Source organism: Rhinatrema bivittatum, chromosome 2 (assembly GCF_901001135.1).
Source record: "Rhinatrema bivittatum chromosome 2, aRhiBiv1.1, whole genome shotgun sequence".
Classification (NCBI taxonomy): Eukaryota; Metazoa; Chordata; class Amphibia; order Gymnophiona; family Rhinatrematidae; genus Rhinatrema; species Rhinatrema bivittatum.
In genome coordinates, this window is record NC_042616.1 from 172,775,108 (window position 1) to 172,789,824 (window position 14,717).

Genomic DNA, 14,717 nt, shown 5'->3' on the forward strand with positions numbered 1-14,717 from the left:
AAGATGGACAGTTTTACTCATGTACAGCAGCTACTGTCAATCTGAAGAATTCCCTAATGCTCTTAATTTTTATTATGGTATTCTGTAGAAATAGAAAAGTTGAATCTCTTCATATTGTAAAACTTCTACTTTAGTTTTGGTGATTTCCTCTGTGTTTTTCTAGTAATATTATTTACAAATGCGGCAGGGACATTATAAAACAATGCACTACATGAAAGGTTCAATGAAGATCTCTAGAATGGAAAATAATAATGAAGGCACTCCAGAGTTCATTGAACTGTCAAATAATACAGCATAGGCTGCATCAGCATAATTGTCACTTAATGGGTTTAGCAATCACACACTTGACTTCGTTGGCTGTTACTGTTAAATCATGGAAGTGAAATATATTTCTGTTCTGGATACAGGCACACAAAGGGGTGGCATTAACACAAGTTTAAAACTTGTGAGCAGTGGTTCCAATTGCCAGTGCTTCAATCTTAAGGGCTAGATTCATTGTTCCGTGCGGAATGATGATCTGCCGCGATAAAAGGGAAGGGGGGGCGCTAGTGTGCAGCCGGCTGCATCACGGCGGTGCAGTTTCGCCTGCTGCGGTGTGGCCATGCCGCACACTATTGCCCCCATAGCGCCCCATGCTGAAAGGTGGTGCTATTTCCCGCACTACTACCGGAGATAATGTCCAAAACATTATCGCCGGCAGCAGTGCTGCCACCCCGTTTTCCTAAACCCCTCTCTGACACCTCCCAAACTCCACCCCTTTCCCTAATTTTAATTTTATTGCTGCGATAAGCCCATTATCGCATGCATTACGGCGTTATCGCGTGCAATAATGGCCTAACACACGCGATAATGGGTTATCTCAGCTTGAAAAATAACCCCCTTAGCTATTGTTCATTCGTGCAAGCTTTCCCTATTGATATTCAAATTTTCTCTGAAAATGCTGAGTGCGATGAGTATTTGGATTTTTAGATTGATGAAATGTTTGCATTTTTATTTATTAGGATATTGTTTGTTGAGTTTGACATTGTTGAGTTGGTGGTAAAGCAGATGGCTTGGGGGATTTTTTAGTGAACTGTGGGTGTAAGGATTCCAGTAGTTATGGGGATGTGGCAATATGGTCAATTAATTAATTCCAAACTGGGAAAGGGGTTCAGCAGCCTAGATGGAGGTATTTGGTATATATGGAACAGGAAGTGGGAGGTAATTTTGAGAGTGGGATTAGTGAAGAGTTATGTTTTAACTGTTGTTTACTGAATACTTGATCAGTGGGTGAGAACAATAGAACATGACTTTTTTTTATTGATTTTGTGCAGGTTTTGAAGTTGAATTTGATGTTTATTTTTTCTATCTTATATGAAAGGGATCATTATTAATCAAATATGTCTCGCAAGTTACTCCTTTATTCATGAGGATAGAGAATTGAAGAGGGGTAGAGGTGTGAGGTATATTTTTAAGGATCCTGTGTCTATATGAAAGTTAAAGAATCATCTTTCACTTAAATATTATACCTCAGAACTATATAATAACTCATCTAGGAGGATTAGTTATGTCACAATTAGAACCGGTTATGGCATACATAGAAATTTCCTACTGTACTTCAGGAAAGATATCATTGCTTAAATTGTCTCTGTTTTTATAAATGTTAAGAACAGAGCACTAATGTATATCCTTTAAAATAAGATTTTGATTTTGCTGTTCCTTACATACTGAATCCATGATTGTTCATCACATTTGCTGTGATACAAGAGATTTGCTTAAATATTTTTACTTAAGCAATAATGATCAGTGGAAAGGAAATTCCTTAAATGTTAATGAGGAGCTGGAGGAATTGGGAGCACATGGCTTACTTTCTCAGCACACACTGATGATTAGTAAACAACCAAGCTTACTCCTATTATAAAATTTTTCCTGTCAAGGCAATAGTTAGTTATAGCATCCATTCCCACTAAAGTTCCTTATAATAACTTATCACATTCTTTCCCCAGTATTACACTATTACACTAGATCTATAATGGTGTAGTTCATGAAAGTGTCAATCCAGCAAAATGCCAGAGACATGTAAGTGGTCAAATATATGGAGATATTAACACTTAATGAATACAGCAACAAAAAGTAGTACTCACTGGGGTAGATTTTCAAACAGGTCGCCCTCGCGTACTTTTGTAGGCGCATCAGGCGCAAACAAAAGTACGCTGGATTTTAGTAGATAGGCGCGGAGCCGCGCATATCTGCTAAAATCCTGGATCGGCGCGCGCAAGGCTACCGATTTCGAGTAGCCAGCGCGTGCCGAGCCGCGCAGCCTACCTCCGTTCCCTCCGAGGCCGCTCCGAAATCGGAGCGGCCTCGGAGGGAATTCGCTAACGCCCTCCCCTCACCTTCCCCTCCCTTCCTCTACCTAACCCACCCCCCCGGCCCTGTCTAAACCCCCCCCCCCTACCTTTGTTGGGGGATTTACGCCTCCCAGAGGGAGAAGTAAATCCCAGCGCGCCAGCGGGCCGCTGGCACGCCTAGACGCAACCTGGGGGCAGTTCCGGAGGGCGCGGCCACGCCCCCGGACCGCCCTGGGCCGAAACCACGTCCCCGGGCCCGCCCCCGAAACGCCGCCGACACGCCCCGAAAATGCCGCGCCGATCGGCCCCGCCCCCGACACGCCCCCCTCGGAAAACCCCGGGACTTATGCGAGTCCCGGGGCTTTGCGCGCGCCGGCAGGCCTATGTAAAATAGGCGCACCGGCGCGCAAGCCCTGCTCGCGTAAATCCAGGCGGATTTACGCGAGCAGGGCTCTTAAAATCTGCCCCTAACTGCACTAAGCACATCCTCTGATAACAAATTCCAGAGCTTAATTGTTTGTTTAGTGAAAAATAATTTTCTCTGATTAGTTTTAAATGTGCTACTTGCTAACTTCATGGAGTGCCCTCTAGTCCTTCTATTATCCAAAAGAGTATATAACTGATTCACGTTTACCCATTCTAGACCTCTCATGATTTTAGAGACGTTTATCATATCCCCCCTCAGCCATCTCTTCTTCAGGCTGAACATATTTGTAATACTTTTTTTTACTATATTAGTGTGAGTGTGTGGGATGAGTAAAATAAGTGTTTGGGCTTATAGAAAATGCTATATTAGGTATTTGATTTCTTTGGTTAACAATAAAGTTAGTATGCTATGGATGTTTGTCAATAGGTTGCATTAGACCACTCTGTTTTGGAGGCTGTTTTCTACAATTCATTATAAAAGATATTTAGTTGAGACATATATTTTTGTTATCTGTCATTGTCTGTATGACTACAATTTTTTTGAATTCCATTTATTTTCATGGCATCATAGTAATCATTGGTTCAGGAGAACCACGTGATTTTTAGACTCCTTTAAGATGGGACAGTGTTTTGGCAAACCGATGCAGGATTATAGCTGAGTGAGTAATTTTAGATCATTTGGAAAAAATATGTAAAGTACGTGGCATGTATTCTTCACTAAGGGGCGGATTTTAAGAGCTCTGCTCGCCTAAATCCACCCAAATCTGGGCGGATTTAGGCGAGCAGGGCCCTGTGCGCCGGTGAGCCTATTTTACATAGGCTCACCGGCGCGCGCAGACCCCGGGACTCGCGTAAGTCCCGGGGTTCTCCGAGGGGGGTGTGTCGGGGGCGGGCCCGGTCGTCGCGGCGTTTAGGGGGCGTGTCGGCAGCGTTTTGGGGGCGGGTCCGGGGCGTGGTTATGGCCCGGGGCGGTCCGGGGGCGTGGCCGCGCCCTCCGTACCCGCCCCCAGGTCGCGTCCCGGCACGCTAGCAGCCCACTGGCGCGCGGGGATTTACGTCTCCCTCCGGGTGGCGTAAATCCCCCGACAAAGGTAAGGGGGGGGTTTAGACAGGGTCGGGGGGGTGGGTTAGGTAGAGGAAGGGAGGGGAAGGTGAGGGGAGGGCGTTAGAGGATTCCCTCCGAGGCTGCTCAGATTTCGGAGCGGCCTTGGAGGGAACGGGGGTAGGCTGCGCGGCTCGGCGCGCGCCGGCTATACGTAATTGATAGCCTTGCGCGCGCCAATCCAGGATTTTAGCGGCTCTGCGCGGCTCCGCGCGTATCTACTAAAATCCCGCGTACTTTTGTTGGCGCCTGGAGCGCCAACAAAAGTACGCCAACGCGCCTTGTTTGAAAATCTACCCCCATTTGAGGGTGAAGTTTGGACTCAGAAAAATAGATTGCTCATTTCTTTTTGTTAACGATCGAGTCAATGGGTTTTATATTGTGGTAAGCTGGTTTCATTATCATAATATGTTTCAGAGGGTATTGAGTATAACTCAACATGAGGATAGTTGGTAATGCTTTAAGACATAGTTTTTACCATTTCTTGTTTTTCTGCAATGATCATAATGTTTTGAATCCTGTTGTCTTTCATGGTGGTAATGTAACCATTGGTTCAGGAGAAGCATGTGAATGGGTGAGTCCTTTCAAGGTGAGGTTTGGAAATATGTGTCAAGCTGGGAAAGTGTTTTTGTAACTGGTTCAGGACTAGTTGCTGAGTGAGTAGATTTTAGATCGATCTGTTAAAATGTGCAATATATGGGTGGAAGGGATACTTATGAAGACCTTCTTACAATGATGGGGTGGACTTTTGATATGTTTGAACAAGAACAATGAGGTGCTTCCTGAGGGAGTGAACAAGTTTATGCTGCATAAATATGTAGGTGTTAGCTTCTTTCTCCTGAAGAAGCCATTTTTGGCTACACAAGGGTTCCCTTGTGATTATTTATATCAGTATAGAGGTAGATATTCAGACATGTCTATCTATATAAATTAGCCAGATAAGTCTTGTCTGGCTAACTTACATGAGATATTCAGCAGCACAGCTATGCTACTGAATATTCCCATAGAAACATATAACGTAGCAATGTAGAAACATAATAATGATGGCAAAAAAGGACCAAATGGTCCACCCCGTCTGCCCAGAATACTTCTTATGGTAATATCTACTGTGCCATGCAAGTTACCCCCAAGTTTTGCTTAAAGGTTGCCCTCTATGGCAAAGGTTGCCCTCTATGGCAAAGGTTTTGCTCTATGGCAGATGTAACTTATTCAGTAACATCGGCACTTCTCTGATTAATTTAACCGGATTAGGAGCACTACCTCAATCCGCCCATTGCCCACCCCCATGATATCTGGCTATCTACTTTGCAAGATAAGTACCTAAAGGTGAATTTTAAAAGCCCAACGTGTGCATGAATTGGGAGATGCACGAGTAAGTAAGGCTTGTGCGCGCCGAGTGAATTTTAAAAGCTGCCGAGATACGCGCATAACTCCCACAGTTTATAGATCTAGAAAGTTTTGAAAAATGGGTAGAGCATGAGTGTGGACTGGTCATGGCCTGGATGTTTTGGAGTGTGAACCTGAGATGTGCATGTAAATACTTCATGACCCGGCACACGCCGAGAACCCCTGCCAAGTAACTTCTACTATGGATGCCATTTATGTTCAATTTTAAAGAAAACTAGGCAGATCTTCTGGATTTTAAGGATTGGGGTTAATTGGGGGGAGTGAAGAAAACTATTTATTTTTATTTATTTATTTATTTTTCTGTACGATATTCGATTTGAAATATCAAACCGGTTTACATATAACAGGATATCTAAAGGCAAGCCTTTTGGTGACATGATACAGTATAACAGATTAACCGAGTAAATATAAAGAAATACTTGCTTTACATAATAACTTTACTAACAGTAAATATATTCTGAATTTAGCTTTCTATGTACAATGGCAAGGGGGGGGGGGGACAGGGAGCTGGGGATTAATTTTCTGGAGAGAATGTTTTCCTAAAGAGCCAAGTTTTGAGATTCTTTCTGAAGGAAGGCGTAGAGGGATCAGTTCTAAGAGGAGCCGGGAGGTTGTTCCAGATGTGGGGGCCTGCTATGATGCAGCACGTTCTCTTGTGGAGACTCGATGAACTTCCTAAATGGAGGGAGTTGTAAGTAAACCTGTGTTGGATGAGCGGAAGTTCCTTGTAGGGTTGCAGGGGTGCAGTGGTCCTTGTAACCATCTGGCCTTGTCACTGTGGATTGCTTTGTGGATGAGCATGAGGATCTTATATTGGGATCTGAATGGGATGGGTAGCCAGTGGAGTTGTTTGAGTAGGGGTGTGATGTGATCTGGTTTTTTGCTATTAGTTAGTGATCCTGCGGCTGCATTCTGGAGGAGCTGGAGGGGCTTGAGAGTGGCAGCAGGCAGACCTATTAGGAGGGTGTTGCAGTAATCTAACTTGGCGAAGAGGAGGGATTGTAGTACTGTCCGGTAATCTGGAGGATGTAGCAGGGGTTGGAGTTTCTTAAGGATTTGTAGTTTGTAGAAACCTTCTTTTATCAGTGTGTTGATAAGATATTAAAAATGTAATTCCTTGTCCAAGGTGACTCCGAGATCTCTAACCGTTGTGAGCAATTTCTATTTGAGCGGTGTTGTAGGGCCAGTGGGAGGTGTTGAAGTTTTGCTGGAAAGGTGAAGAATTTCCGTTTTGCTCTGGTTGAGCGTGAGTGCCATTTGGGTGAGGATACATTTGATATCAGTAAGGTATGTTTCCCATAGGCTTAGTGTATTATTGATGTTATCTCAGATGGGAAGCAGAATCTGTACATCATTGGCGTATAGGAAATAGGAAAGGCCTGCTTTGTCCAAATAGTTGCATAATGGCAACTATTTGGACAAAGAAGGGGGATTTAGAGAACCTATCCCTTAACTGAGTGAACTGGAGACAAACTGGTAAAACTGGAAATATCTTCAGCATGTGCCCCTTTTAAAATCATCTGCTTTACTTGGTAGAAGCCGTATTTGCAAGCCCTAGGTGTATCACATTGCACTTGTCCACATTAAATGTCACCTGCCATTTGGATGCCCAGTCTCCTAGTCTTGCAAGGTTCTCTTGCAATTTCTCAGAATCCTCCTGTGATTTAACAACTTTGAAAAATTTTGTATCCTCAGCAAATTTGATCACCTCACTCGCCGTTCCAATAGTAAGGTCATTTATGAATATATTAAAAAACAGCAGTCCTAGTACAGATCCCTAGTACAAATGTTTGCAAAATGTTATTAACTTTTTAGGTGAACTTGCACAGATTTGTAAACAGGTGAAATTGCTAGGATATGCATCATGATACTATCAACACAACCATCCTCACTAATCACGCTCTATCAGGATAGAATCTGAATTAACACCTACCTTCAGTTTCTCAGAAGTAAAAGAGTTGCACAGTGTGTAGTTGGACCAGATCCGATTACTCTCTGGATGTCGGAACCAGTTTCCTGTTTCATCACAGTATTTCGATGCTTTTTCTGTCAATGATATGTAATAGCTACAATATCAATATACAGACAGTAAAAAAGCAACAGAGAAGATATTATGATTGGAAAAAATTCTAAATATTACTCATGTAATACAAATGGTTCTACATGTAGCAAGAAACAGAAAAAACATTTTCATTGGATAAGTTCTTGCAACATTTGCTTATCGCTTATTTATCCCCCAAAAATTATCATTCCGTAACAGATAATATAAAGTAGTTTGGTACTTCGGTGAGTTTGCTCAAACGTAAATAACATTTTGCTTTATGTTTTGTATGTTTGTAACATCAGCAATTCACTTTTTCTGCTTACCATAGGCATTATTTGGCATAACACCAATTTGTTTCATTTTATATTAGAAATCTTTAAAAATCAATTATCACAATTACATTGTAGGGTCCATCATGCAGACATAGAGAAAAAAATTAAAAATGTAGCCTTAAATACAGCAAGCTACTACAAAAAATACAATTAAATCTGTTGGAGGGGCCCATAAATTTTAGTTAGTGTGATTAGTTACCAGAATATATATGGTCTCTCAGCAAATTTCTTAACATAAAATCCCTTTGCTTCAACATAATCATAAGTATTACTCTGTGGAAATACTCTAAACACGTACCTGGCAACACAAATGTAGTCTTTGCAGGGCTGATGGAAGCACTAAATGTTCTAGGCAACTACACAGAGCAGTGATTCTCAATCCAGTCCTCGGGAGACACCTTGGAAGTCAGGTTTTTAGGATATCTACAATGAATATGCTTGAAATAGATTTGCAGACAAATGGAGGCAGTACAGGCAAATACATCTCATAAATATTCATTGTGAATATCCTGAAAACCTTAACTGGCTAGGTGTGTCCCAAAGACTGGGTTGAGAATCTCTGGCCTACAGTCCCACAGTTTTGGGGGCGGCAGCAGTTAAGACTGAACTGGCCTAACCTTGCTGTAATAGTGGGAGGCTGAGCTGGCCAGTGTGCTCCCTGCCACTTCCTCAAACTCCCTTGCTCTGCTGGCTCTCTGTCACAGCAGCAGCTTTCAGCAGGTTGAAACCTAAAGGGCGGATTTTAAGAGCCCTGCTCGCCTAAATCCGCCCAAATCCGGGCGGATTTAGGCGAGCAGGGCCCTGCGCGCCGGTGAGCCTATTTTACATAGGCCTACCGGCGAGCGCAGAGCCCCGGGACTCGTGTAAGTCCCGGGGTTTTCTGAGGGGGCGTGTCGGGGCGGGCCCGAACCGCGCGGCGTTTTCGGGGCGCGTCGGGAGCATTCCGGGGGCGGGCCGGGGGCGTGGCTACGGCCCGGGGCGGTCCGGGGGCATGGCCGCGCCCTCCGGACCCGCCCCCAGGTTGCGTCCTGGCGCGCGGGGATTTACGTCTCCCTCCGGGAGGCGTAAATCCCCCGACAAAGGTAAGGGGGGGGTTTAGACAGGGCCGGGCGGGTGGGTTAGGTAGGGGAAGGGAGGGGAAGGTGAGGGGAGGGCAAAAGAAAGTTCCCTCCATGGCCGCTCCGATTTCGGAGTGGCCTCGGAGGGAACGGGGGTAGGCTGCGCGGCTCGGCGCGCGCCGGCTATACAGAATTGATAGCCTTGCGCGCGCCGATCCAGGATTTTAGCGAATACGCGCGGCTACACACGTATCTACTAAAATCCCGCGTACTTCTGCTTGCGCCTGATGCGCCAGCAAAAGTACGCCAAATTGCGCGGTTTGAAAATCTACCCCTAAATTCACTTATGGGATGTGCCGAAACCATTGGCACCTTTCCAAGACCTGGCAAAAATGTCCCCTGGCACTTACTCAGCACATACCTGGGGCCGGGGGAGGGAGGGAGACAAAGAGACGGGAAATACTCCTGGGGCTGGAGTGGAGGAGAGGAAGAGGAATGCCTCTGAGGATGGGTAGAGATAGGAAGTCAAAGAGAGAAAAAGGAAAAAGAATGCTCCTGAGACTGGAGAGGGACATGGGTGCTTGAATGAAATGTTGTCTGGCGTGTCTATTGCACTTGCATTGACCCCGAGCCTTTGCGCTAATTTTGGAAGAGTTCTTGTTCTTTGAATAAACATTGCCCATCAAACAATATCATGGAAAATATATGTCTGATGTATTTTATTTAGTTCATGATTAAATCTTTGTCCAGTCTTTTGTATAAAAGGTAAACAATGATGTTTATCTATTATTTTACTGAAGTTTAAACCACAATGAATTGAAATACAGATGACAGGTAAACATCTACCCACACATTTCATTGATAGTTAAAGAGAAAAACAGTGCACTATGTCCTCTACTCTAGCATATGGAAGTAAATTAACATGGGGTAATAAATTCAGTGGACCAATTAATGGACAAGGTATCTGGCTAAAGTTAGCCAGCTACATGTAACTAGATAATTTAAAAACCTAACTGGCTATGTTTGAAAATAACCAGTTAGGCTTTTTTACTTATACAGCCTTGTGTGGCTGGGAAACTTCCTATGTAACCAGATATTTTCAGAAGCTATCTGGTTAAGTAGTGCCATGAATTTAAAAAAAAAAAAAAAAAGTAGCAGTAGTAAAAAGCATATAGACAGATTGTCAGCCTTCATCTCAAACTTTCCATAATGCCCAGTCAGGCCATGCACCCCTTACCCTCAATCACCTTTTAAATTTAGTAAAATATATACTGTGCTCTGTGGGTGCTATCTCCCCCCAGCCCTTTCCCCAGATCTATTATAATCATAAAGTACTGCTGCCACCGGTCCCTCTCATCCTCCACATCCCCCTCACTGTCTAAAGCTGTGGCACATTGCACTCTCCACCCCCTTGGACTCTCCTCCCATCCCAACAAACCACAGAAATGCCTGCGCAGAGCTGGAAATGCATATCCCGCTCCTGGAGCGCTCCAATGCAGCTTATGTCAAATGCAACGCTGGATTCATAAATTATACACAGCTTATGCCTTCATTCAGTATTCTGTGTAGTTTCTGTTTCGTATTTACAGTGAAAAGGCCAAAAGTAGGACCATAGAAAATGGGCACAAACAAGATTCAAACTAGCTAAACTTAAAATAAGTAAAGCGATGAGGCAGGATGGACTATGGATGTTCTGGCAAATGTGATCCCTCTTCACTAAAGTGGAAGGAAGGAGGAGTTTGGAACTACAGGCCTTTTAGTCTGACCTCTGTGGTGAGTAAATCAATTGAATCTCATTCTCTGCTGCAACAGAGGATAGTGCAGTTTCTGGAATCCAACAGATTACAAGATCCAAAGCAGCATGGTTTTACCAGAGGTAGGTCTTGTCAGACAAATGTGATCAATTGTTTTGGCTTGGAGACTAGAGAGTTGCATCGGGGAGAGTGTTAGATGTAGTGTACTTGGATTTCAGTAAGACCTTTGACACAGTTCTGCATAGGAGACATAAATAAACTGAGCATCCTTGATGTGGGCCTCAAAGTGACTAATTGGGTTAGAAACAGGTTGACTGGAAGGCAGCAAATGGTAGTGGTGCAGGAATCGATGTGCTGTAAGGATTGGTCCTTAGACCAGTTCTTTCAACATTTTTGTTAAGTGATATTACATAATGAGTTATGGGGAAAGTTAGCTATTTATTTATTTATTTAAAAAACTATCTTGCACCATTGCCAATTCTAGTAGGTTACAAGATAGATGATAGCAAAGTCTGCAATATTTTTTCTTTGATTATTGAAGACTGTATTCATTTTTATTTTGTCTACTTAGTTTTACAAAAGTAAAAACATACAAACATTACAACAAAATACAGAAGAAAAAAATTAAATTTCACTATTTTATTACAATAATTTTTTAGATAAATTTGAATAAATTTAAAGGCAACAAAAGTATACAGTTACATAACAATGCCATATGGAACATAATAAGAATTAAAACTTCCAAACACATACATACTAATAAACACCAATAACCTACAAAACATACACACATTAAAAGATCACATTAATAACCCAACCTACACATGCATACAAGGAAAATTCAAAGCAATGTGGATCCCTACAGAGACCCCCATTTTGTTAATATATATAGCTTCATAGACAAAGAAATATAGAAAATGATGGCAGAAAAGTACCCTACGGCCCATCCAGTCTGCCCAGAAACTCCCAAAGTTATCAGTTTCCCATATCTATCAGTTTCTCAGACTGCTAAAATCAGGGCTCTGTTGGTTACTATTTGAGACCAATTTTCCTCCCCCCTGCCATTGAATCAGAGAGCAATGTGCAATGATGGAGTGGCATCAGAAGTATAGTATCAGGCTTTTGATTAAGGGTACTAACCTCCACATCAAGCAAGTTACCCCCACCAAGCAAGTTACCCCTATGCTCATGTGTTTTCCCAGACCCTACAGTTCATGTCTTTGTTGGTTGAGTTCATGTCTTTGTTGGGTCATCAGGGGGAACTTTTATTAATAATAATGCCCTTTGTTTGTTTATGCCATGGAACATTTTTAAATATGTTTGTTTCATTTTGAGCCATCTATTATACTAAACACCTTGTGAAACAGCATTGTTATTAAGAAAAGTTCCCCCTGATGAAGCTATATATAGTAGCGAAACAAGGGCCTCTGTCAGGGTCCACATTGCTTTGAATTTTCCTTGTATGTATGTATAGGTTAAGTTATGAATGTGATTTTTTAATGTGTGTATGTTTTGTGGGTTATTGGTATTTATTAGTATGTATGTTTTTGGAAGTTTTAATTCCTATTATGTTCCATATGGCATTGTTATGTAACTGTATACTTTGTTGGCTTTAAATTTATTCAACTTTATCTCTAAAATTATTGTAATAAAATAGTGAAATTTGATTCTATCCTATTTTTTGTTGTAACTTTTATATCTTTTGAAGGGATTGTTTTCTTTTGTTGTACCTTCTTTTGTTTGCATTAAAAAAGTAAAAACCAAATCTAATTGACTTTTTACTTAGATGAAACATTCCAGCCTCAGTCTTGAGTAATGGTACTTTTGCAGGTTTATTTTTTAACACTGGGTTACTCTAGAAGAGGGGTGGCCAACTCCGGTCCTCAAGAGCCACAAACAGGCTTGGTTTTCAGGATATCCACAATGAATATGCATGAAATATAGATGTACATGCAGTCTCCATTGTATGAAAGTCTATCTCATGCATATTCATTGTGGATATCCAGAAAACCAGGCATGTTTATGGTTCATGAGACCAGAGTTGATCACCAATGCTCTAGAATTTATTAGTTTTTCTTTATTGAGGGTTCAACATTCGGTTCTTTTCTGGCTTAGAAAGCTGGGTAAATTTATGCGATTAACTTAGCTGAGACATTCAATAGTGCAGTCATGCTGCTAAATATACCCAGAGAAGTTTTAAGTTAGCTAGATGAGTAGCTCCTCCCTGTTCTGCCCCCGTCTTGCTCGTCACTTAGCCAGATTAATACTTGGGACTTATTTGACTAAATGGTAGGTGCTGAACACGGCTGAATATTTAAACACAGCTACTTAGATGCATAAGTCTCTACTTATCCAGCTAAATGGCACTGAATATTTGCCTCTTTCTGTTTTGCAAACATATTTTATGATTTGCCAAAATTGAAGTTCTGAGCATTTTAGAGGAACATAAAGATAAGAAGCTCATTTCAATGGTTCAATTTTCCATGCAAAACTAACTTAACTTCATGAAATCGTCCTTTTTTTCAACCTGTTTGAGCTCCAGCTGTTAAGCACATTGCTTTATGTTATGTCAACAGGAAAATTTCAGATATGTTCTTTCTCCATGCTTTAACTAAAATAAATGAAACAGAAAAATACAACGTGATTATGAAATCGCTCTGTAACCTTCGGATGGTTCTTATGAGTCAGAGCCTATTTATTTATGGTGTCCTCATGCCAAATGGAAAAAGAAGAAACTGATTACATTTACAAGGCAAAAGATATATTTATCTTTCTATTGAACAGCCTTTGCTAAAAATATAGAAAGACTTGGAATAAATAAACTTTCATCTATCCAAAGAGATCACTATTTTAGAAGCATGTCTTAGTCTAATAGCTCTTGGGACTAGGACAAAACTGCCAACATAAAATTTTGCCAGATTATTTAATGCTGAGGAAACTTTTGCATCTCAGTAGGATTTTTCATCCTGTCAATATAGTTCTCCTTACCCCTGTTGATAGGGCAGTGTTTCTCAACCCTCTCCTGGAGGCACACACAACCAGTTAGGTTTTCAGGATATCCATAATGAATGTGTATGAGATAGATTTGCATATATTGAAGAGTCAAAATAGGCAAATCTATCTCATGCATATTCATTGTGTCAATCCTGAAAACCTGACTTGTTAGGTGTACCTCCAGGAGAGGGCTGGGAAACTCTGTTGTAGAGCATGATTCTGCGGTATTTCATTATGTAATATTTACATGCAAGTGTTTTCACTACAGGGGCTTCAAGATACTGGAACCATGTTATTGGAAACTACATTGGTTTGCTGCTAATTTTTTTTGTTAGCCAATCTTGTCATCTTTTCTTTTACCTTCAAAGTCTCACCCCACCCAACATCACACCACCACCATCACTTGCAATTCCACAAATATATGCTCAAGTAAAACACAAAAATAACACAGACATGTGAGAGCAAAAAAATTGGTTCATGTATAAATAAAATTAAAGCAACATTTCAACATGGCTGACTAAAACGTTAGCTATGATCATACTTCTTAACATCCCATGTATTGTCAACTCTTGAACTTAAACTCCACTGCATGTTGCATTCCACTTTCTATTTAGCTTTTAGAATGGTCTCTTTAAACGTTCTTAATGCAAACTCCCACCTGTAGGATAGCTGAAAATATAGCTATTTTTGCTAAAATACCAAATACTATCAATAAATACATAAATAAAATTAAATAAACATACTGCAAATAGCATTTATCAACCACTCAGCAGGCATTGCGCCTTCAATTTGCCAACCTGTTATACTTCCAAGTGTGTTGCTAAGAGCTACCAATTAACTGCAATTAACAGTTTTTCAAAGCATTTGGCCCTTGGTTTCCTGCAGAATTCCCCCTTTGTTGTATAATTGCAAAGAAATTACTGACTGCTAATCCTGCACACATTCCTAGTTCCTACTACCATATGCGAGAGGCAAAGGGAAACCTTGGGTCAGCATCATTTTGGATGATGGTGCCAGTAGGGCTAAAGTGACTGTGACTTGCTCCTGGCCCATTAGAGACCCAGAAGATCCTGCAGATAGGGGTTTGGAGGAAAGCATTTTTTTCCTTTTGGGATAGGGCACAGGTTCAGAGTTGGGTGCAGCAATGCTGGCATAAGGGTCTGCAGCTGCCCTAGACAGTGATGATGTCTCCAATTCTCAGAACCACACAAAACACAAAACCACCATAACTCTACCTCCCCTGCCACGTCTCCAACCTCTCCACTCTTTT

General features: G+C 41.7%; 1 protein-coding gene across 1 annotated transcript in view; it reads right to left on the minus strand.

Moving 5' to 3' along the window:
• The window catches only part of CALCR (calcitonin receptor), a 493,707-nt gene that overhangs the window by 388,256 nt on the left and 90,734 nt on the right, over positions 1-14,717 (minus strand). The window contains exon 4 of the mRNA XM_029587050.1: positions 7,199-7,311. Within this exon, the coding sequence (XP_029442910.1) occupies positions 7,199-7,311 (113 nt within the window). The remainder of the gene's footprint in view (positions 1-7,198; positions 7,312-14,717) is intronic.